This window comes from Aythya ferina (assembly GCF_964211825.1).
Source record: "Aythya ferina genome assembly, chromosome: 11".
Taxonomy (NCBI): Eukaryota; Metazoa; Chordata; class Aves; order Anseriformes; family Anatidae; genus Aythya; species Aythya ferina.
The window spans coordinates 13,705,187-13,729,179 of NC_140307.1; the positions used below are offsets into that span (position 1 = coordinate 13,705,187).

A 23,993-nucleotide genomic window follows, 5' to 3' on the forward strand; every position below is an offset into this window, starting at 1 on the left:
GATGAAGATCAGGTGTGTGTTTGTGCAGCCATGCTGCCAGCAGCAGAGTTACAGGCTGATCCTATTGGAAAGCTCAGGACTACAGGTCCAGGGTGCTAATCCCCACTGGAGCAAAAGAAAGCTTCTCAGAGAGAGGGGCAAGTATTTCTTTACAGGGAATGGACTCCACCTATCAAACCTAAGCATTGAAGTATTAGGATATGCAGTACACAAAGCAGATTCTGCAAAACTGTTGAATGGTTTAGAGATTCTTTTCCAGGCAGTTTACATGTATCCTACAACCCACAATCACTGTCAAAGGATAGGGAGAACAAAAATGAGCTGTATCCATTTGTATAACTGCTGCACCAGGAGACTAGGATGTAAAGCAGTCTTGAGACCCCTGCCTGTTATCAAGGAATGCTTTCTGAAAGTTCCCACTGGCAGTGGCAACACTAGCTAGAAAGCCCCTGTCATGAGTAGAAATACAAAATGATATATGTAAATAAAGGCATAATAGAACCACAAAAATAATCAGTGATATAATATGGTGAGCATCGATTCAACACAATGAACTACCAAATAATTTGCAGATATCACAGCTCCCTGTTTGTCTGAATTTCTTTGTAACTTTCACGTCAATGTGAAAGTTACATGTGTCTTCACAGAGTGAAGTCAATGCATCTTCTTTTTGGACGACAATATTTAATCCTATGAATTAGAAAAAATATCTTAAAATATGTAAGTCCAGGTTGTCTTCCAACATACAAGTTGGTATGATGTAACAAACAAAAACTTTTCTTTTTTTTGGTGACAAGTAACACCTTATGACCTGGAAAAATAACCTTAATGAATACTTTGAGATATTTCAGGTGTAGTCTAAATGTCTTGGTATCAATTACTTCTTTTTGGAATAAAGTTGAAAACTGTAATAGGTAATCCCAATTTTGTCACTCATTATATCACTACTACAGCTTTTTCCAATTTCTGAAAGCACATTCATAGAAATATTTGCAAAGAAATTCACCATTTGTTTCATTCTCTCACTGTGTTTACATGCAGCAACCTAGAGCATCTAAACTAGCTCCATAAATCGAGAGAATTCCATTCTTAAAGCAGACCTTTTTGCAAAATAAATCTGCAGATCTTTCACCTCAAATTAATTCTTTATTCCCAGTGACACTGATAAGATTTCTGTGAGAAGAAATGTCTGAAATAGGTCTATCCTGTGTCTGTGGTGATTCAGAGGTGATTATCAATTGTAATTGTTCAATTTTAATTTATAAGGCAGTATCTTCCATGTTCCCTAGCCAATTCTAGGCAACTGACAAACAGCACTACTACAAACAAGATCTTTTAGTTTGCTAAGTGCAGCAGCAATATTTTTTTCCCTTTGTTTTTCTTTTTTTTTTTTTTTTTTGTAGTGCACTGCACTACCTTTATTCACAATCTAAACCATGTTAAATGCTTGCTAATTCCAGTGACATCATAAAAATACTTTGCAGTTCTGTGCATGAAGGTCTTTGATTATACATACCTCTGAAAAGAAAACAGACAGGATGACTAGGCTGATCCAGTGAATTACTCCTGCAAACTGTGAAGCACTTGAAACTGCAATTAACACAGTACAATGAGGCATCATTATAGGAGCAGAATGCAACTTATGTTTAGTATCATTAGTACTGCTACAACTTACATGTGGGTCAAGCTTTCTTTCTTAAAGTTCGTAATGGAAGTGCCAGAAAGGGAATGGGATGTAATGGAACACAGAACTCCAGCCCCATCAGCTGCTCACCCTAATTCAGGCCAGCATGTCAGCAGCCACAGCAATATTGCCTTGGATCTTGTACACATCAGATTACCGGTAAGCAATGACGTACACATTAGGCCTTTGACAATCTGTCACTGCTGCGTGCTCTTGCTCCACACACTGCTTTACTATGAGATGTGTGACGAAATCCCACGTACCTAAAAATTCAGTTAGAATTCTGCAAGGAAGCAATGGTCCATTATTCCCACATCATTCCTTATATGCAGTCTTTGACAATTCAGCTCAGAAGAACAATAATTGTCTGGAACAAGTGATTAAAAACTACTGCTCAAACTGGGCTTTAAAAACCTTTTCACCTAAATAAATAACCAAGCTATGTGGACTTTCACACAGCTGTCCAGATATGGCAGCAAGTTCAGCAACAGAAAGAATGAATGTCATTGTTAATTGTTATGAAGATCAAATCTCAATGTATTATTTTTAGAGTTTGTGAAATAGCAGTGATTCTAACTTGTACAACATAAAAATGTGATTACTTTTGTAGAGTGTATTTCAGGAAATGTGGCTGTCAAAGGGGCAGCTTTGTCTGTAAGTAGGTTGGTATACAAGCACTTGAGAAAGCTACAGCAAATGAAATAAAACTTGAGGTAAGATAACTGGTTAAAAAATACAACTTCTTTTCCACAATCTTTTTCAGAAAGATAGGAAATATTAAAATCACTTCTGTTCAATTCATTTCAAACTCCTCCATGAAACAAAGTCTGTAAAGAGTAAACTAAAGGGGAAACTTAGAGAACGCTGGATACTGCGCACAGACTTTCCATACAGGTCTTCCTCATGCACACTATGATGTAGTTATTTCACTATCAGAGTGGAACAACTGAAAAAAAGTCCTTTCAGGACCTGACTGGAGGAACACTAGCCTGAACTCACTAAAAGCATGAACTGAGAGTGTACCAAAGCCTTGGATGGGCACTCACTGGCATTAAATTGTGCTTTCATTTCATTCAACTTACTTTGCTTGTTTGCTGTAAGACTACCTAAGAAGCTCTATGGTAAGGATTGTCTTTGTGGGATTAAGTGCATGTCTTGAAATGTGGAAGATTTCTCAAGGAAGTTCAACTGAAATTCATTAATGACAAAAAGCAAAAAGCAGAAAGGGTCCAGTATCTGCACTACTGGCAACTCTTACTCTGGAGGTCTCACACTATCAAGTTTCGATTAAGGCAATGAATAGAAAAACCTCACTTTACTTCAGGGTATTTGTGAGTCTACCCTCCCTTGAGCAGACTGATGTGTGGTCCTGCAGTTTCAAAGAACTACGGTGTATCAGAAAAGTTGAAGGCAATTGATGACTCTGCACACAGAGATGCAACTCTGTGGCAGAATTAACCAAGTCCCAAGGAACATGTATGCCATGCATTAAATCAAGCATCTTGTTTTAAAATTAAAACTCATCAAAATGAGAAAGGGCAGGAAAGAATGGAGGAAGAAATCAGGATACAAAGAAAAACATTGCTAGGGGCTGCTGTTGGAGCTCTCAAAACTGAGGCTCCTCTGGGGCTTGATGTGAGAGGGTTTGCTGCAGAGGAAGTACTTACAGATGAAACAACAGGGAAAAATATAATATATTTACCTTTCCCATGACACTGTCTTTATAGGGTGGCATAAAGAACAAGAAATGGAAACCATCTGTAAGCTATTTTTCAAACAGTTGTCTATTGACATATAAGGCTCCAGCTGCCCCTTAGTGGACAGAAAAAGATATAGCAGACACGATTCTTGAAAGAAAATCAGTTTCTGATGCTGCACTCATTGGAGGAGAATGCTGGGCCCACTGCCAGACAGTGTGCAATCAAATTGCCAGTAAACAGTAAATGTGAAAAAGTCTCCCAAACCAGAAGGTTTGCTCAAGAGCTGAATCACTAGCCCATACACTGACTGGACATTTGCCTCTTCCATAAAACTGCCCTTCAAGAATGTAATGAAAGGCTGCAAAAAGGGAGAAGGCTTTTCTGCAAGAGGTGCCCATCCCTGCTCTGTGGTGGCTTGGATACCTCACTGGGATTCAGGTCGAGGCAAAACACCTAAGCTAGTCAGCAGCTGCTACTTTTATCTGGAACAGCATTCCATGTTTGTTTTACTTGTACCTTTTTTTTTTTTTTTTTTTTTTTTTTTAAACCCCTCTACGAGCTGTCATTAAAGCCAAGGAGTTGTGCTTTATTTCACATTTTGCTTGAGAGAAGTGCATGGTGCAACCAAGGACTGCACTAAAAGTATGAGAGGAAAATGATGCTCTCAAAATGTCACAGTCAAAGAAACCTGACTTCTCATGCAATAGTTTTAAACATACAACCCAGAACCCATTAAAATCCCTCATTTAAAAAAAAAAAAAAAAAAAAGAGGAGACAGTAATTAATTACCATCTACAATGTGGAACAGCAGTTACTACAAACAAAATTGGCAGTGATGTGCCCTAACATATCCTAATGCACTGCTCAACTTCATATAGAATAAGGAATCGTTATAAACTAGAATAGTATATTTGAAAAATGTAATTATGTCCTAACAGCTTATTAAAAGTTTAACGTAAGTGATGTACGTTCCTCGTGACACAACTGCAATACTTCTGTTAGCCCCACCTAGACAACCCTTATCTGATTTAAAACAAAACAGAAAGAGTTCAGCTTAGTGAAGGCAAGAAGCATGATGGGTTATGTATTAGCTAAAATGCCAAGTAGCAGCACAGAGCTACACACTCTCAGGTACTGAGAAAATCCATACAGGGCAGGGGCAGCCTCTGCACAATGAACTCACCTGGCTTCTCCAAGCATCTCTAGGCCAAGCACAAGGTGTAAGCTGGCAAGCTTTTAAGAGTATCACATGCACCAGGTAAAAAGAGGAGAAATGGCCCCTAAAATACAGCCTTCTCTAAAGCAAAATGAATGGCTAAGAAAGCAGGTGCTTCCAGAGGAAAGTCTCCAAAACTCTGTTAAAAGTCTGAGATAAATCAACAGAAACAGCTTTTAAACTCTTTGGCTCTGCAGGAAGTGACAACTCTATACATGAACAGAAAGATGTGGTGGCTTAATACAGTTCTTCATTCAATTTTTAAGGACTTACACCCATCATTAGCATTCCTGACTTTTTTAGAAGCTACAGATTTGTCCAAATTTTTGGCTTCCTCATCTAAAATGGTAAGCTGCCAGAGACTGCAGAAAATAACAACTGGAGTGGAGTGGCCATGCTCATAACACTGTGTGTAGTACGGACAGACAGGGTTGTAAGAGGACTGGGGGAAAGTTTGGACAATGTTGTGGAAAGGCAGCTTAATCATTGATTTATCTTATAGGCCTAATAAAAAATGTTTGCAGTTAACAATAAAGTCCCTTAAACTAATCTTATTACAACTGTAATACCTAAATTTTTACAGTGAAATCTAATTTCACTAATATCAACACAAAAATCATGAAAATAAAAGGACTTCAACATTCACTTGCTCAGTTCAAAGTTGCCATATAAGACACCAGACTGTGACTCTTTCATGTTGTGTATTCTTGCATTTATAGGATTGTCTGAACCCCATAATTACCATTTCGACATATTTGAGACTGTAGGGCAGGCTGCTTTGTAACAATTAGTGGTGGGAAAAATGTAGCTGGTATTTGTGTTCGTATCAGGTTTGTATTTTAAAAGCAAAAAAAAAAAAAAAAAAAAAGAAAGAAAGAAATGAATGGAGGAAAACAGCAGTAAAAGAAAAAAAAAGATGAATCGGGAAGCAAAACAACAGCATGAAAAATAGCACTGTGGAACCTGTGTAGAGTGAGTTCAGAGAATTCATATATAGCAAAGCTCCATTGAAGCTATTATTTGACTCACTGTATATTAGCAGAGTAGAATGCCAATCTACATCATTTCTGTTCACAAAATAGAAAACCGTAATTGCAATTCCTACCCACCTCAGTATATTAAGTTAATAATATGATGGTATCAAGTACCCTAGCAAGTTCATCGTATCTATCCACATACATGTGACAAGTAGCAGGGAGATTAACGATACACTGATGACCTTCTTCTTTGCATACAGAATGTGGCTGTCCTGAAGGACAGACCTTTTCACGTACTAATGACATATGTGCAGATATCTGCATGTACACTCTTCTTGTATCCTCTGAAAATGTGTCCTATACTGAATTTGGTCAGCAAAATAGGGGAGGGGCTGACTTCACTATACCAGGGTTCCACAAACACAGTTCTCTCCTAGCCTACTAATCATTTACATGGTAGGAAAAAAAAAATCCCCACCAACTTCCCCACCCTTTAAAAGCCTCCCAGCAAGTTAAGCCTTTATTTCATTAAAATTAAAAAAAAAATAATAATAATCCTCCTACTCACACTGGAGAAGCTTTATATCTATTAGGAGTTCCAGAGTCAGAAGAATCACCACCAACACTACACAGGCTACCAGGAAACTGTTGAGACTTGCACTGAGCAAAAATACCTGCCACACAGCTGCTCGTCTCCCACAGCACGGTTTTAGCCAGTTAGATCTAAGGAAAGAAAATTAAGAGGAAAAAAAAAAAAAAAAAAAAAAAAAAAGAAACAGGAAAAAAAGGAAAAGAAAGGAAAAGAAAAGAAGAAGAAGTGAAAAAGAAAGAGCGCTAATGAGCAGTGGACTCAAAATGACAACTTCTGCTGTTATGGATACACTCATCAATATTGTATATAGACTTTGCTAAATGCACTTTTGTTGGTTTCTTTACTAAGGTTGGGCTATTTTCCAAATCGGTACACTGATAAATCCTGGTTACATCTGTCAACTGCACCATCTGATTTAATAAGCATGGCTAATCACATCTGTAACAGCCAACACTTCACTCTGGGGATCACGTCTCAACTTCAATGAGGTTCTCCAACCCTCCTGAGCATATCAGTGCTCAAGAGCCTTCCAAGGCACTGAGTAATGCAACCTTAATTATCATACATGCTTCTCTTCCTGCCTCACTATTTTTCATGCACTTTTATATTGACATACATGCTGCAATCATTTACCTGTGGCTATCAAGACATAGCAGGACTCTGCTATTTGGTTAGAGGGTAATAAAGCTTCATAAGAGCTTTCTGGGCATTGAATTTTATTGTCTTGCGTCTTTATCCCTGTTCTAGTATGAGAACCAGCTTAGATCTGTAGCAAAAACTATGATAGTTGGTTTTAGTATCAGTTAATAACCACTGCCCAATTAAGAGTGCAGATCATTCACTGCAATTCCCAACTGCCAACTGCTAGAACCATTTAACCTTTGCAGAAATCTTCTCTCATTCCTGGTTCGCACCTCCCTTAGTTGCTGGCAGTATATCCCCATGGGATACAGCAAGGCTGTCAGAACTTAGGAATCAGCAGCTTCAACCAAAACCAGTAGCTGAATTTCACAAGAAAACTTGCATGTTCTAGAGAGAGAAACTGCAACAATTCCTGCTGACTACAGCTGTGAGGATGAGAGCTCTGGAAGGAAGCTGATAAAACAATAAATGTCATACCAGTGTTGTGCTAATGCAGAGCCACATTTTTCAAAGTGGTTGTTAAAAAAAAATAAAAATAAAAAATCTGCTTTTTCTTTTGAAAACACTTGTATTAGGAATCATAGAAATTCAGAAACATATTAGTAATCATATGAGGTCCAAAACATAAAGCCCATCCTGCTGCCTTTTTTTCCTCCTAAAATTCTCCCATAGCTTAACTTTGATATGGTATTTATCATATCATTTCTCATCGCAGTGTTTTGTAATGTTCTTGCACTGGCCCAGCTCTGGAAGTTCTGACACTAATTTCAAAGCCCTGTAAACACGCATTAACTAATAAAGAGCTGGTGTGAATTACTGGCTCAGCTATAATTGCAAGCACGCGAGCTGTAATGAGGTAACCACGCTGTCTGAACTAAAACGTCAATATGCAGAAATCAGTGGCATGCAAGATACCGAGCAATTCCACATAAATAGCTCTAGATACAGCAACTCCTGTTACAAACAAACACTCAGAAAAACATCACAAAACATTCCCTGACATAGCCACACTTAAAAATGGGGGAGAAAGTAGTGATGCTAAACAGTGCTTGGAGACTTGGCACTTTCAAGCAGCTTCTCTGAACTGAGTGTATCAGCTAAATACTTGTACACAGAGCTGCCTGATTACCTACCCTTAAAAGACCTTCTCAATTGACTCTCAAAACCTCCAAGAAGATTTGGCAGGTGTTACTATCTGGAACTTGCCCTTAGTTCAATTGCATTAAGGTTCTAACCTGAAGCAGTACTCAAAGTTGCTTTTCTCTCAAACATTGCCAGAAAAAAAGATAAAACAATCATAAAGAACTAAAAAATACAAGATGCACTAGATTTTAAATATGTATTTTTTAAAATGTAAGGGAAAAATGAAGACTGGAATAAAGCCTTCAAGCAATCTTGATTTTTGAATGGATTTTATTTGACTCCCCCTCAAAACAGGAGAGCCCGTCTGTACTGCAGCTGGTATTTTTGTTGGGTTTTGTTTGTTTGTTTTCTGACATATTTCCAAAAATAATGTGAGGGAATGGCCCTGTTTAATTAGAAAAGTTTTTAGTTCTATTCCCTTCTTACATTTATCTTCTCTTTTCCAAAAAGATCTGTTTTGCCAGCATTTTAACACTGCAGGGTAGTTTTTCCTCTGTCCTATTCTCAGAATGATCAGTAGAGGGCCTAAAAACATTCCTTTAAAAACTCCATGTAGTCAGGATTTGCAAATACACCAAACATACCACTAAGAGTAAATCACCTGTGATTCTCAGCATGCCTTACATGCAGCCATTATAATCTTTGTTCAAGCTCATCGTTACTCCTAGAACTGCTACAGAATGCAGAGTTACTCTTCTGTCTGTGCAGCAGCAGTATCCCACCAATTCCAAAAAGCTTCTGAATGAAACTATCAGCTTATGACTGAAAAAGCAACAATTTTAAGAGACCAAGTGCAGATCACCTGCATGCTTACACCTACATATCACTCACAAAATATATAATTTGATTTCAAAGATGCAAAAATGTTTGAAAATTAAGCCCTAGAAAACCACCTCCAGTTTCATATTTTAATTCACTACACCAAGGTACATTTATTTAAAGCTTGTCCTGTGAATGGACATTAGCACCTTCACATCACTGCCTAGCAAACAAGCTCTTCACAGATCTCTTCCAAGTCCTCTAAATCCACTGACACAGATGATTACATCGTGCTCTAAAAAAGGAGCAGTGCATGTTTTTTGTTCCTGGGTGCTGGAAGGATAGCTCATTGCTCCTGTTACTTCTACACAATTGTATAATGGAGTCCTGATCTTGCCTAGTTTTTTTTTTTTCTTCTTCTTACCTCCTGTAAAGAAGAGATATAAATAATAAAAGGAACTGTGCTCTAGCTAGAAATATATCTTAGATAAACCTAGTGACACACAAACCACACTGGATCCTAGTATAAAGATCTTTTCATCTCCTTTAACTCTTTAGCCTGTCTTACTAGAGTATCTCTTTCTCCTGATGTATAAGGGTTTGTCTAGCCAGAGGATAAGGAATCTGGTATTTGAGGAAAACAAATCCATACCAGAATTAGAGTACGTTTAAATTTACATTCCAAATCCTGGCCATTTCTCCTCTAATACTATGGAGGCTATGCTAAGTTTAGAGTTTACATTAGAAATTCAGCCACAAATACATTCCAGAAAAATAAAAGTTAAATTATAAAGCTCATAAATTTATCTAGAGATTATAGAGAAACCATGTGGTTTCTATATTAAAAAAACAACCAAACAAACAAAAAAACTGTCTTATTTTGTTCAGAGAACAAATACAGCTTCTGTTAGTGTCCTGACTGTGTTGCCTGTTGATGCCAGGCACTGTATAAGATACATGTAAAATGTCACTTGGGACATTACTGCATGACTTCAGTCAGGTTCTTCAGGTATCTCAGCTACTCTGTCTACATAGTAGGAGCATCATTCACCTGTCTTGCAATACCTGGGTGAAGTAAATAAATGCACTAGAATTGGAATATGTCAGTTGATGACTAAAGTTTTGTTACGGGAAATTAAATTTGTAGTGGAATTTTACCAGGGGTAATTCTTTTTAAAGATACTTTCAACACATGGCTTTGTGGAAAACCAATCTGTCACCATCACTGCTAGTTTTCTTAATAAACAGCTTGGAGAAAAGAACATAAGGCAAAACTGGGAAAGGTTTAACACATTTCTTTGGTAAGGAACCACTACAAACAATTTGTTCAAGCTGTTAACAGCTGTCACTGTTTCTATTTTCTGGTCTTGGAAATAAATCCCCCCAAATCTGTATTATACCTTACCCTGCCTTTTTTTTTGGCTCAGCAGCAAGTGTTTGCATCTCACAAGACAGATATGATTAGAAAACAGAAGGATGGATGAGATCCAAATCACTATCTGTAGGAGCAGAAGGGCCATGGTCAGGAAGTAAGTGAAACACAGAAAGGTTAAATAACAACACAAAATCTGGCTGAGACAAAACAGACAGCAGAGCCTCACAGGAGGCCGCAAATAGCAGCTGGAGGCCTTGAGCAACTCCAGAAAGATTCTTCCAGCCTTCAACCTAAACTCACCCATGGCCAGTTTATACATATCTGTTCTCGTGCCAGTCTTGTACTTTAGGACAGTTAGCTCTTTTCCCTTGCTGGCATTTTGTCTACAGTGCATTTATATACAGCAGTGACATCTCCTCATTTACTTTAGTCAAAGAAGTGCGTGCTTTTTGTAACACAGACACTCAGTTTTTCTGACTGTCCTTGTGAGAATACAGACAAGATGAGTGGTGCATAATACTCTGGAATAGGTTTAATTACATGAATGCTTCCCAGCTCTCCCTGAAGTATCTTACTTGATGCTCCTAGGCTCGTTTCTGCCTTCTTCATAGATACATGACACCATTTGCTCATAGGCATCCCATGATTACTCCTCTCATTAGAAAATTGCTTATTAGGCTTTGTTTTATGCTAAAGTTCTTTACTGAAATATTAACAGACTTAAAACCAACCTTTAAGAAGCACAAGAACAGCCACATGAGATCAGAACAGAGGTTTGATGTCCTGTCTCCAGCAGAGGCCTGGAGCAGATGTCTCGAGATAAACAAGAACAAGGCAAATAGATATACTTCCTATTCCAGCTCTCCCAGCATCCAACTATTTTCAGCTGGAGGACTTACTGAGCCAGATGCGGTTTCTAGGCCTCTACTTACTAACCTTCACTGAATTCCTTTTCCACAGACTTGTCCAAACTCTCTCTACGGTCACATAAGCTATTAGAAGCCACAGATCCTTTAACAAGTATTTCCACACATCTACTGCCCCCTAGGTAAAGTACCAACCACATTTTTTGATTTCAAAAGCGCCTTACTCCAGTAAAGTACCCTGGCACTTGGATTGAGGGCGGGGCTGTCACACTTTAAAGTCTGTGTCACCAATTCCACAATCTCAGTCAAACCTCACATCTATCTGCTCTTTTCCAGACTGAAGAGCCCTAGCTTAGGGAGTCATTTCTCCAACAGAAGTTCTACATCTTGGATCACTGTTTTCCTTTAAATCTTTTCCAGTTTTTTTAATCTACCATGTCCTTTATGACAGGGACCAGAACTACACACTCACATTCAAGATGTGGGCAAAGCTTGGATTTATAGAGATCCACAATGATGTACTGTTTTACTCTCTACTCCTTTCCTTACAAATTCTAACATTTGGTTTGTTTTTACACTGCTGCTCAGCACTTAGCTCTCCTTCTAGACTAATAGTCCTCTTTTCCACATTTCTCCCTTATCCAATTGCTCATCCATCTTTCAGTTGTTACACCAAGCCACATCCTCTTCAAGTTAGACAATTATTCCCAGTTGTAAACCAGATAAGTCAAATCCACATCACTTCCACTCTCCAAAAGTCTTTTGCAAACAGTGGTCTGTGGGCTACATCTACTACATTTCTATCCACAAAAAGTACCTAGGAAAAGAAAGTTCTGTTGGGAAAAAAAATAAAAAAAATTGACAACCCTGAAAAGTTTGAAAACCACTAAGCTAGATATATTTATTTATAATAGGCATTCCTTCTATCAATTGGCATTACTGATGAACGACATTAGGGGAACAGAGTCAAAGGCTTTAGGTAATAGGATAAACACAGTAACAAGCTATTGAAGACAACAACCTTTACAAATATAAATGCTTAAAAGGATCTGTAGTAGAAAAGGAAGTTTCTAAATCACTCAACATCCTTTAACACAGTCCAACATTTCATGCATGCTCTAGTGAAGAGCTGGGCACCTCTCAAACTCTGTAGCACCAAATGCTCACTTTGTGCTGCAGTGCAGGTCTTGATTTTGGACCAGAGCACCTGTGTGCAGCAGCAGTGATACAGTACCACACAGAGGACAAAGCAGCACTACAGCATGTAAAGTAAGTTTAAAGAAGCTGCTTTTGTAAATACAAGGAGCTCGTTCACTATAGGAAATTGTTCTGCCATCCAAAACCTTTGCACCTTATCTCTAGCTTGGACCTGATTATTCACCACGTATCAATATGGTGTGCTCCAGGGTCTTCATGAGGTGCACAGGACCTTTCAGAAAAGGGACTGTACTTTAAGCATGCTTCCAGATGAAGACAAGAAAAGCAGAAAACAAAGGAAACATAGGAACTTAATCCGTTTGAGTTCACTTGGTTAAAACACCTTTAAGCCTTGCAGAAAATATAAGTAAAAACCTTCAAAGAGATCAAAATAAAAACTAAAGTGTGAATATGAAAACCAGAAATAATGGCATACACCGGATGCAATTACAGAAGATAGATCAAAGGAACAGACGTTTTTTTCTCCCAGAATGGGTGAATAGATTCATCAAAGACAGCTTTCTACCAATTTGAAATGATAAGCTTGCAGGAATCTTTCCCGTGTTAACTTTTGAAACTGTGCATCTCTGTGTTCTCTGGTCAGTTTTGGTTTTCCTTCTTTCTTATTTCTCTCTCTATCCCTTCACACATCATTTATTTTCCCAGCTATTCCAACTGTTTCCTTCACTTTCTGGGAAGGAAAAGAAACCTGAGACCGAACAACCCTAAAGCTATCAACAGATGATCATAAATTATTAAATTACAATGGCATGATGTTAATGTCAAGTGAATCATATTAACTGTATCAACTCCAAACCTTTACAGCTGTTGATGTAAAACACCACATTTGAAAGCACCTTCATGTTTCAAAGTTGTTTAGCATACAGAAACTCAGGAGCTGCAACCCAAAACAAATACAATGTAATTGAAAATTGGTGTACCTCCCTCCCCTTGCTTCCCAACCAGAACCCAACACAGATCTTTACTGAGACAGGCTCACTGCCTAACTGCTTATTACTTCACCAACAATACAGTCTATCACACAACTGACTGTAAATTCTTCTATAGTTTATTATGAATGATACCTCCTAACTGGCTATTAAAGAAAATATGGGAAGAAAAGCTAGTGCATACCAAAATCTACATGTAGACAATTTCCAAACTGTTCTCCATTGTTTTTATTGGCCATTGATGCAGAAACAGAGGAAAGTATTTTTTTTGGAGGACAGAACACTTGACAACAAAGAAATTAAGAGTGGCACTTAGAGTTAATAACATTGAAAAAGTTCCTTAGCTTTCTGGGTGATTATGCTCTTTTCACGCAAACTGAGCTCAGTGCAGACATAGACTCTCCATTAAATTCACAGACACAAAGAAAATCTGCTTTTGGTATACATATAGCATCTAATCTGTTGCAGATATGTTAGAAATGAACGGTGGTCTGGGCACCCAAGGCACAGTTTTGGAGTTAATCATGGAGCGCATCACAGAGCAGCAGTATCTAAGGACAGTTAAATGAGTTATCTGCAAGGCAGGTAAGCAGGACTAATGAGTAACAAACATCATTCTCATATCGGTTCTGAGAACCAGGCTACTATTTATTCACAGGGCTCTGCTGCATGGAGGAGACAGACCTTTGTAAACACAAATCATTACAGTCACATAAAATTAAAAGTGTTTTAATTACGGACTGCTGGCATTCATTAGAACACATGCTTTTCCTGAAAAGGCAAAACCACGGTTGCATTAATGTGGGGCACAGCAGCCTCGCTGCAGCTAGGAAGCAAGGCAGATGCAGCAGCGCCCCTACCCCACACTGCAGCGTGCAGAGACCACAGGCACCTCACTGCTACTGACTGAGAGGAGGGCAATGCCAGCCAGAGAAAGGTTTTTTCCTGCCTAATAGTTACACTTTTACTACTTACAGGTGTATTTCAGGGATTGACTTTGTGTCATAAAATCTGCAGTCCTTTCTTTGTTGCTTAGTGCATGGATCATAGTTGTAAACTGAATTTCTGACGGAAATAGCTCAAACTTCCTACATAATTCCTTTGGTAACATTGAGAGATGGAAACTGCCTGCCATGAGCATTTGATACAATAGAGCAAAGCCACATCAAACTGCACAAAATAAGGCTTTGATTCCAGTATCTTTAAAGCCATGGGATGTCAGTTTACATATGATCTGCCTAATAAAAGACAGATCATAATTTTCTGTTTACTTTTCCTTTCTCTTCCCTCCCTCCCCTCCCCCCCATCCCCAATTTCTTGTGTGAGGGGTAGCTGGTCTGATGCCATTTGAGAGTTTCCAGGCACACAAGGAGAGCTGAGCTATCACCCACCTGCTCCTGCTTGCCAATTAATATTGGGTTTATTGAGAGAAAATCTCTCAGATAAATAAAAGCATCCCATCAACAGACAGATGCAGCTTGTGACAACCACCCAGTATTTCCCAAATCCCTACCATTTTCTTATTGCATCTTCCCAAGAAGGGGGCATGCACCAGACTTTCCTACTCAGAGCCTTGCAATTTGAATAAGTACAGTTTGTCTAGGTTGGCTACAGATCGAGACCAACAGAGCCATACAGAATATATGCAGGTCAGAGAGGCTGGCACCTTCCCTGAAATTCTCAGGGAAAAGTATGTAGCAGGTAACATTTGGAGGTCTGTGATAAAGGCAGACTGCCATGAGACAAAGATGAGGCCAACATCCCCTTTTAGTACTCTCCAGCATTAGCTCTACCTTCCTGTATCTCCACTTGCAACCTGTACAGAAGTGGTGGGCACAGAGCTTCACAGTCATGAATATAGATACTTGCAGAAAATACAAGGACTTAAACATTTTCTGTCACTTCCTGCACTGCCATTCCCACACCATTCTCTCCAAATATGAGGGAGAGGAAGCTGGCAGGTCCTGTACCAGGCTGATCTGACTCACCATAGATCCTTCCTACCCAGGTGGAAGAGAAGTGAGCCAGCCACATCTAACCAGGCCACTAGAATGGAATTAAAGCACTCTTGTAAAACCAGACATATTCCCAAACAAGCCACGAGGTCGTAAGGAGACAGAATTTTACTTTTGCTTAGGGCCTTCTTGAGCTCGACTCTGCTCCTAAATTTCACAGGATCTCAGCTGCAGTCAGCGCTTCTGAAAGAAAGAAGGAGCCTTTCCCACAAGGAAGATGCAGCCCTAGGACTCAGTGGAACTTACTCAGCCAAAATGCACTGAGATATACAAACTAAAGCTCTGAATTTTCTTCACAGAATCCCCTCTACAGCTGGGCAGTCTGGATGGCACCTGCTTATTTCCATTCAGAGCGATAAAGCCACAAAAGAAGTCTGTGTGAAGGAAGGGATCTCTGCTGAGGAAAAGAATGATAAGTCTATTTCCATGCTTAGACTGCAAGGCTGCTCAAAAAGTCACATAGAGAGATCTGTGCACTTTGGCACAGTGAAGAATGGAGTTTCAGATCATAAAAATCTATTAAAATGCATATTTGAACAAAACTAGTATTTACTTAGCACCAAAATATCCTGAGGGTTACACCTGCATACTCAAATTAATTTTCAAGTGCCTCTTTTGCTATGCAGGCTATTTTATGTTACAGTTGTACCGTACTTACATAACCTACTTGAAATGTATTTCCCCTTGTTTGGAGAAACAACTTTCTGGAGATGTCTCACAAAGTCTAATTTGGAAAGAAATTAAAGGCAAGAGTCTTTCCTCTGTACTCCTTCCTGACTACCATACAGAATACCTGCTGAGCAGAGATCAAGCAGGTCTCTTTGCTGATTTCTGAGCACATGTTAAAACACATTCAGCCACCAATAATTGGAGGCTTATTAATGTCTTCATCATGGCTCTGTATGGCTTTCTGTGAAGTGCTTTTAGATGGTTCTTACCGACAGTGGAGTATATATACATCCAGTGTAACACACCGTGCGTAGTAATCACAGAATCAGAGGGGCTAAGCACAAGCACTCACTGAACCTCTGTGCCAACAGACGTTGAACTACACTGTTCACATTCACGTTCCTGACAGCTGTGTTTTCTTTAAGACATCTAGCTATTGCAATTCTACTGCCCTCTTCCCCATGCACACCCAGCAATTTAGTCTATCCCAGCACTTTGCTAACCTTATTCTTCTCTTCCTTGCTGCTATTCAAGCTCTTTACTTCCTGCTCTACACTCCATGGAGATGGAACAGACTTCACTTCCTCACTGAGAAGACCCTTATAATTTCCCCCAAAGTCTCTTCATGTGAAATGCAAACTGTTCCTTCCATCAGTCCTCTAACAGCAGGTTTTCTGCACCTCTCATCATTCTCACTGCCTAGCTCTAGATTCTTTCCAATTGACCCAACACTTTCATGAAAAAATTAGCACAAGAGCCCACCTACAGCCACTTAAAGCCTGAATCAGGCATAAAGACAACTTCTTATGTTCTGCAGAATAACAATGCTACGTAAGCTTACACTGGGTTATGCTTGAGCAAATGTTATGAACTGGTTAAGATCTTTCATTCCAATAAAACTGGAGCAGTTGTTCTACAAAAGCGAGAGTAATATGCTGATACCATCAATGACCATGTTCTCACATAAGCAAACTACACAGTACAAATTATTCTGTGAAAAGTAACGATCTGTTCTGGAATTAGCAGCACTAAGTCACTATCTTTCGGTCAGGAGATGTACAGTGACATAAAAGAATCACAGTAGTTAACCCTTTGTTATCTTGAAAGCCTCCTGAAACCCCTCAAATGAAGACCTTTCACCAGGCCGTTCTGCTTGTCTGATAAGGCTTAGTCTACTTTCCTCTGTCTGACAGAAAGTTTCCAGACTGTGGTCGAGTAGCTGCTATGAATTATGTAATTTCAAAGAGCCCCAAACCAGCATTGATCAGTTATATTCAGAAAAGTCATTTCCATTCTGAGACAGTGGTTTTAAAATGAGTTTAAGGACAACTGGCTGGCTGTTCTTCTCCAGCTGTATATTTTTTTTTAATATATATTTTTTGCAGGCTGTGAAATTCCTATAACATAACACTAGAACATTAAATTCTGTCCTTTCCACTTACCCTTCTCTTTGGTACTCCTCATCCAAATTTGACAAAAGCTGGGACCCAGCCACAGACAGATCAAGTGCGGCTAATGGGAGATCTCGATAGGCAAAATTCACAAGCTGTACAGGAGCAATGCTTTTGGTCTCTTCTTCCACTTGTTGCGAAATTATCTCAACTTCTGAAACACTGCCTTCTATTGTAGGCCTGAAAATATAATCAGCGATAAAAAACACTTCCTTCTTTACAGATAAGCACACGTATACGTCTACATTATATAAACATATATAAACAAACAAGTAAAAATAAGGTTAAGACAGTAACTTCAGTGAACCCAAAAAAACAGACAACTGAAATGGCCCTTGCAAAGTCACCGAGGGAGGCAACCTTTTTGAGGGGGAAAGACCAGATCTCTCTAAACTTGTCTTCAGTACATCTCACTGAAATCAACAGAACCCTCACAGATAAAAGAGAACATTTCACTCTGCTGAAGCTGCTTCAGAAGTACTAAATAAAAATGAAAGTGTTATAAACATACAAAAATAGAAACAATGTATGAACCCAAATGCAAAATATTTGTGCAAAACAGACAAGAACAACAGAAAGGAGGCATGCGACTAACTTAATTAACAACTCACTGCTTTGTAACTTAAATCAGGGAACAATGAATAGTTCAGCTTATGAATTATGTACATATCAGCTGTTAGTTACTAGATGCAATATGATCCCTCTTTCACTGTCGGTCAGTATAGCCAGATTTTTGATGGCTGGTGACTTGGTTGCATTCAACCACAAAATATCATTCTGTTACAAGTTATTTCAAAATAATTCTGAAAGCAGAACAAAGATTCAGAACTTATTTATAACAGTTATCTTAAGTAGACATATGAACAGCTTTTAAGTCTGGACATACATTTGTCTACCAGACCACTAACATTAATGCAAACTGCATGAAAGTGTCTAACTGCAGGCATGTCTTCCATGTTTATAAGATAGTACTTACCTAGAAACCCAAACTTGGTCAGCTAGCATACTATCTAGTACATACGAAGGATGACTTCACTTTAGGAGAAACCTTGTATGTCGAGTCCCAGCAGGGACTGATCCTTTGCAGTCCCCAGTGAATGCTACTTGCTCCTTTTGATTCAAAGTAGGGTGCAAACATAATCTGCTCTAGCTTTCATCCAGGGAAGTTTGTTAACTTCTCAAGAAATCTCAGGCTAGTTCTCAGAGGTTTTCAACAGCAGGTGTGAAGATACTTTTTCCTTAGGGATATAGTTAAAAAGTGCACAGCACCCAACTTCCCTCTGTTATGTGACTTCATTGTGGTGATTTTGTTCTTAAAGAAGCTTATTAAAATCTTCCAGCTATTAAAGCACCCTGAATAACAGTTCATTTTTCCAGAAAAATTAATAATTTAGAAGAGTTCTTAACTCATGTATGTTGTAAGTCTGAAGATGCAGTTAAAGGAACTAAAATTTTAAGCAAAAGAGAGACAAAAACCCTATTGCTCAGAGCCTAACCATTAAACTAACCCTTTTGGATGGAAAACATTCCTAAATTTAAAGGAGCTGATCACTACCAGCATTACACAAGAAAGTCATTTGAAAAATCTGAAAATGCTGTTATAACTCAAGTATTTGTCAGAGGAAGGCTGCGATTGTGTCATACTATGTCAGAAAGCCGAAATGAAGGGAGGCACTACCATTTAAACAACTAAAAGGCTGGTTTTAGTTTATTTTTTGCCTAACTAATGATTGAAAGTAATGAGATTCTTGGAATTTCCAATAGAATTGTATTTGTCTGTTAACAAACAGGAATTGGAAGCCCAGAGGGAGGAGCCAATTCTAGAAATAATGTTATTTCTTTGATTTTCACCTTTAGTGCCATCCTGTGGACCTTTACGTTTACAAGTCCAAGATAAGCTGGTTCAGTTTTACATGGAAGTCCACAGAGCAATCAAATTTCCAGTATAACAAAGGAAAAAGGAAAATGGATTAGTGCAGCCTTCCCCTCCCAAAAGTATTTACATTTGTATTTCTTAAACTGACTACATGGTAGACAGAGTCTGATGTGACCGAAAAGCAAAACAAATATGCCAACAGACTAGTGTTGGCAAGCAGCTTTGCAAGAATTGTGGTGAAAGGAAAGGAAAAAAGCAACGGGTCTGACGTAGACATGACAAAGTAGTTTTCAGCTATTGTCTCGCAGTAACACATCCAAAGCACTCACTGCCTTCATGCTATTTCTGCTAATTCACACTCTTCAGATAACTGACCAAATCCTACTATTCCTTCTCAAAGTAGCAACTTTCTTTTCCGGTAATACTGATGGAACTCTCTCAATGTCACAACAACATTCTCCTGCAGGTAGGAATTGTTATGGTGTATTTAAAATAAGCTGTAACTATCCTTATATGGCACTTACTGAGGACTGGTCATGTTGGAGGATGCAACCCAATCAGCAGTGGTTACAGTATTTAACTGATTCCAGCTCTTTTGCACAGAAGTTCTAGCCTTCTAAGATGAGCTTTCTGCAAGAGGCAAAACAAAGTCTAAAAATCTAGAACGCAGTTGAAAGAACTCCAAAGGGCTGCATTGACATTTTTGGTCATGTTGTGAGTTTGTCTATTTTATCTCCCCTGTGATTCTTTTTCTAGGTGTTCTTATTCAGGTAAACTCCTCTACTTTATGGAAGGGGTAAAGCTACATTGCATTTATGTACACACATAGACACCTGCTCACATATAAACCTCCATAACAACATGTATCTTGTTTTAAGTTTCTAGACCATTTAGAGAAATAATGAGGTGGTGGGATTTTCAAGCAAAGCTCAGGACCTCAGGAGCACAAATGCTACTGGAAGCCAAAGGATAATTTACTATTACAATTTTCAATTACAAATTAATATACTGAATAGAGATGAACATTAGCTTTGTCTACAAAGTTTTGTTCTCCATTTTCTAATTGGAACCGTGTTCCTGACTTCTTCTGATACTTTGGCGAGTGTCTTTTAAAAATTAGTTCATGTTGTCAAATAGTTTAGATAGGCTGTTATCGAGATGATAATTCAAACAACTAACCAACTAAGCCCACTAACACATTTGGAAAATGTACCAGATTTACGTATGGCAAAATCTCCATTTGTGTTGTACCTAGACCAAAGGGAACCAGAATGGAAAACAACAAGCTCGTGAGAATAAAACCTACTGATAAATAGGTTTTAGTAGATGGAAAATATAATCTAAAGGATACCATATAAGAAACAGAAATTCATAGAAAATGATATCATGAGAGATTTTGTAAAGCTACTGTCAGGGTTATAAGCTAAATAATTAAAATCAGTAACTAAAATACAAAAAGATATTCTTACTGTACTTTAACAGAAATAGCAGTTGGTAAATTAGCATATTACTGACAATAACACCAAACTATTTCCATGATGATAGAAAATACTTTCTATATTGAACTTTATACACAGAGTCATTAACAGGCTGAACTGTTAGTATCAGTTGAGTGTTTACAATGGAAACATAAATATAATGAAAGTACAATCCTTGGTAATCATTTGATACCAAATAATAAAACTGAACTTACATCATTTGTAGCGTCATTTCCAAGGCTTTACTTCACGTCCTGTAAACTTGCAATAATGTAAAATATAGTCAATCCATTCTCAAATTTTCTAGATAACGTGCCTGGGTATACAGAAAAGAAAGGGTCTAGACTGTGATCATCCTCCTCATGTAGATAAGGCAGCCAAAAACATTTAGTTATTCATATGAAGAAAAGAAACACGACTGACTTTAAAACAGAAAACATACATGTTCCAGAAAAACGCACACACTCCACTTATCTATAAGATTTCAATACTTGTAAAGTCAGAGCAACAACCCAACTTGTTTCAGATAAACCTTATCTGATACAGTACAGCTTTAATTCAACATCCATTTGGTATCAATGGGAGTCTGTTTCCTTGTATTCTCGATCCTTGAATTATTTCATTCATTATATCCCCAAGGCAGCAAACCACTAAAATAATTTCTTAAAATTAAATGTTATTTAAAATCACACGCTGAAGGAATACGGTGAATTTGTGCCCATGACAGTTGTGTAACAGCTACTGTTACACCTACTGGCACACAACAAAACCAGAATGTCACCATCAGCTTTGTTTTGAACTTCACAACTCTTTTCAAAAACAAAATAGAACAAAACTATTTTTAATTAAGTGCTTTACCCAAACCTATTGCTCAAGCAGTCAGCCTAGGACAATGGTAAAGGACATGGCACCCTGCACCTGTCCTGTGAGACTGAAACAGAAATTGAAAATCTTACTGCACTCCTGTTTGCAAGCCTTGAGAATAAAAGGCACATGGGATGCATCTGATTTAGGAAATGGCACTAAAACTGAATTTTTTCACAGAGATGAAAACTCACCATCTATCTGGGAGAGTGCTAATATTCACCACTTCTCTCCCAAAGGAGCTTTGACAAACAGGAAGACTAAAAACACAACAGCTAGATTTTAAAAATTATTATTTTAAATAAATCTCAATATTTTTAGGGAACTTAAGTCATAACAGGGGGGCCAGCAACACTGCAAATCCTTAACATGACCTGAACATGCAATGTATGTGTTGTTTGTTTTTTTAAGCTAGAAATACATTCTCATTCAAGCAGAACTTTGTTTCCTCACTCAACCAGATCCGACCAGTAGCAGCACCAGTAAGCCAGACCTGCCCCCTCCTCCTGGAGCTGGCAGCTCTGCAGGAAACATCTGCTGACCACCAGGAGCGAAGGAGCAACTCACGGCTACGAACCCTCTGATAACTCTGAGGGCTCCCCAGGGAGCAGAGTCCAAGGCACCCTCGCCGAAGGGATCGCTACCATGCCATAAGGCACTCGCAAACTGAGGGGAGAAACGTGGAAAGAAACGGGGAAGGAGAAAAGGGAGTCAAGTCTCCAAAGGACTCAGTGGAGCCTTCCTGAGAGAAAAAGTGGCAAAAGTGAGTAATTTCTGATGCAGATGACTAATGTGTTAGCTGATTTAATGAACTGAAAAGACAAGTGGTTAATGGTGCCCCCAGTAAGAGAGCAGCACAATAGAAACCTTCAAAATGGATGTAATAGGTTGTATCTATATCCTAAAGGGATTAGGAGGATTCATGCTTTTTCCTAGGCTATACACAAGCACGTACTGCTATTTGCAGAAACTTCATCTTTCTATCCACTCCAGCCCACCTAGCCGCTATGTACAAAACTTCATTAAAGCGATGTAAAACACTTCCAAGTTCTACAGGAAATTTCTGTGCAACTGAGCAGTGTTTAAAGGCAACAAGGCACAGCAGAGAGAATTCCTTTCCCTGTACTTAATCTCTCGCTTGCCTTCCTCTAGGATATAGAGTAGGCAAAGGGCAATGATGTGGCTCTCCTGCCTGCCAGCAGCGATGAGCAGGGGCAGAAGGCAGGCAACCTTTGGGGCTTCCATCCACCACCTGAGTGGAAACGTCCCTGTACTGCCCTATCTGCACCTAGCCCAGTCACTGCTCAGGAGGCAAAAATTGCCGTGGTCTCACCTGAGGGCATTAGTTAGCAGTTTCAGGGTGCCTTTTTTGTCTGCCTCTTGGTACTGAAACCAGACAGCACATGGTACTGGCCGAGCTGCCACGTGAGTACGAGTGATGCCAGTTTTGTGGGAGTTCAGCAGTTCTATTTGTTCTGCAGCTCAAGTATTTTCAAGGAGAGATGGCTGTGGAAGGAGCACAGTTTCCCAAGTTAAACAGAATTATAATTAATTTCAAGAGGTGATACAACACAAAGGAAAGAATTGCCCCCAGATGTTTCGTGTGCAAGCTTTGAACTGTTGTAAAACCCAGAAATATTCACTGGACTGAATGACTAAGGCACCAGCTTGCATGTACCGAGAAGACAGCGTAGTCTGAAGGGAAGCATATTTCTGCACATGGTTTTCTGTGCAGAGTCAAGCTTGTAGGCTCATAGCCTAGCTTAAAACACGTAAGTTCACAGTTCAGATCTCGGCAGAGCTGACTCAGCTCTTCACCTGTCTGCAGTAAGCGAAGGAAGTTGCACCCAATTCACTGAGCTCTTTTTGAAGCAAGACCTTTGAAGTGCTTAGAAATGCTTTATTTGCCTCTCAATCCCTTCAGCTTTTCTCTGTTCCTTGCACAGATATCACACACACTGGTGTCTCCAAGACATTTGTAATCTACTTTCTGTTTAATTACGATTTCTTTTACCCCTTCCTGTGTGGGGGCACAGGCACACAGCTGCTTCACAGTTCACAGGTTATGCTCAGAATCACGCAGGATGAAAAGCAGTGTCATGTGCTATAGAGCTTGAGCAAAGGTTGATGCTGCTGCCCTTGCCCAGCACAGATCCATCCTGTCTGAGTTAATTTGTTAATGTTTAAAACAACCTTCTGCTGTCAGTCACCACACCTTAGCCATAGCTTGCTAATAAGCAGATGGAGGTCAGCTGAAACAATGCAACATACAGAACAGCTGGGAAAGCGTACGTAAAATCACTGTATGTGTAAGATGGTGCATGCTTTAAAGTACAAAGCTTTTTTAAAAAGTAACTTCAAAAAAAATTTATATTCCACATCTGCATTAAAATCTTTTAGCACTGCTTTAGACAGTCTCACAAAATGTGCCACAATGGGGCACAAAAAAGCCTGAATTAAAACAAAACAAAAAAAAAGCAGATACAGGGAAGAGGAAGATGGCTTAATTTAAGCTTTTTATACCAGAGTCCCTGCTAGC

General features: G+C 38.9%; 2 protein-coding genes across 11 annotated transcripts in view; one reads left to right on the forward strand and one right to left on the reverse strand.

The window, feature by feature from the left end:
- Nucleotides 1-23,993, reverse strand: part of TMEM266 (transmembrane protein 266) — a 102,498-nt gene that overhangs the window by 32,693 nt on the left and 45,812 nt on the right. For all 10 annotated transcript variants that reach the window (XM_084531802.1, XM_084531810.1, XM_084531805.1 and 7 more), the window contains 4 exons: nt 20,806-20,906; nt 17,228-17,416; nt 6,146-6,300; nt 1,517-1,590 (listed from right to left, as the gene is read on the reverse strand). In XM_084531802.1, the coding sequence (XP_084387928.1) occupies nt 1,517-1,590; nt 6,146-6,300; nt 17,228-17,416; nt 20,806-20,822 (435 nt within the window). In that variant the 5' untranslated portion in view covers nt 20,823-20,906. The remainder of the gene's footprint in view (nt 1-1,516; nt 1,591-6,145; nt 6,301-17,227; nt 17,417-20,805; nt 20,907-23,993) is intronic.
- Nucleotides 22,012-23,993, forward strand: part of NRG4 (neuregulin 4) — a 45,821-nt gene continuing 43,839 nt past the window's right edge. The window contains exon 1 of the mRNA XM_084531827.1: nt 22,012-22,217. The gene's annotated coding sequence lies outside the window, so the exon portion shown is untranslated. The remainder of the gene's footprint in view (nt 22,218-23,993) is intronic.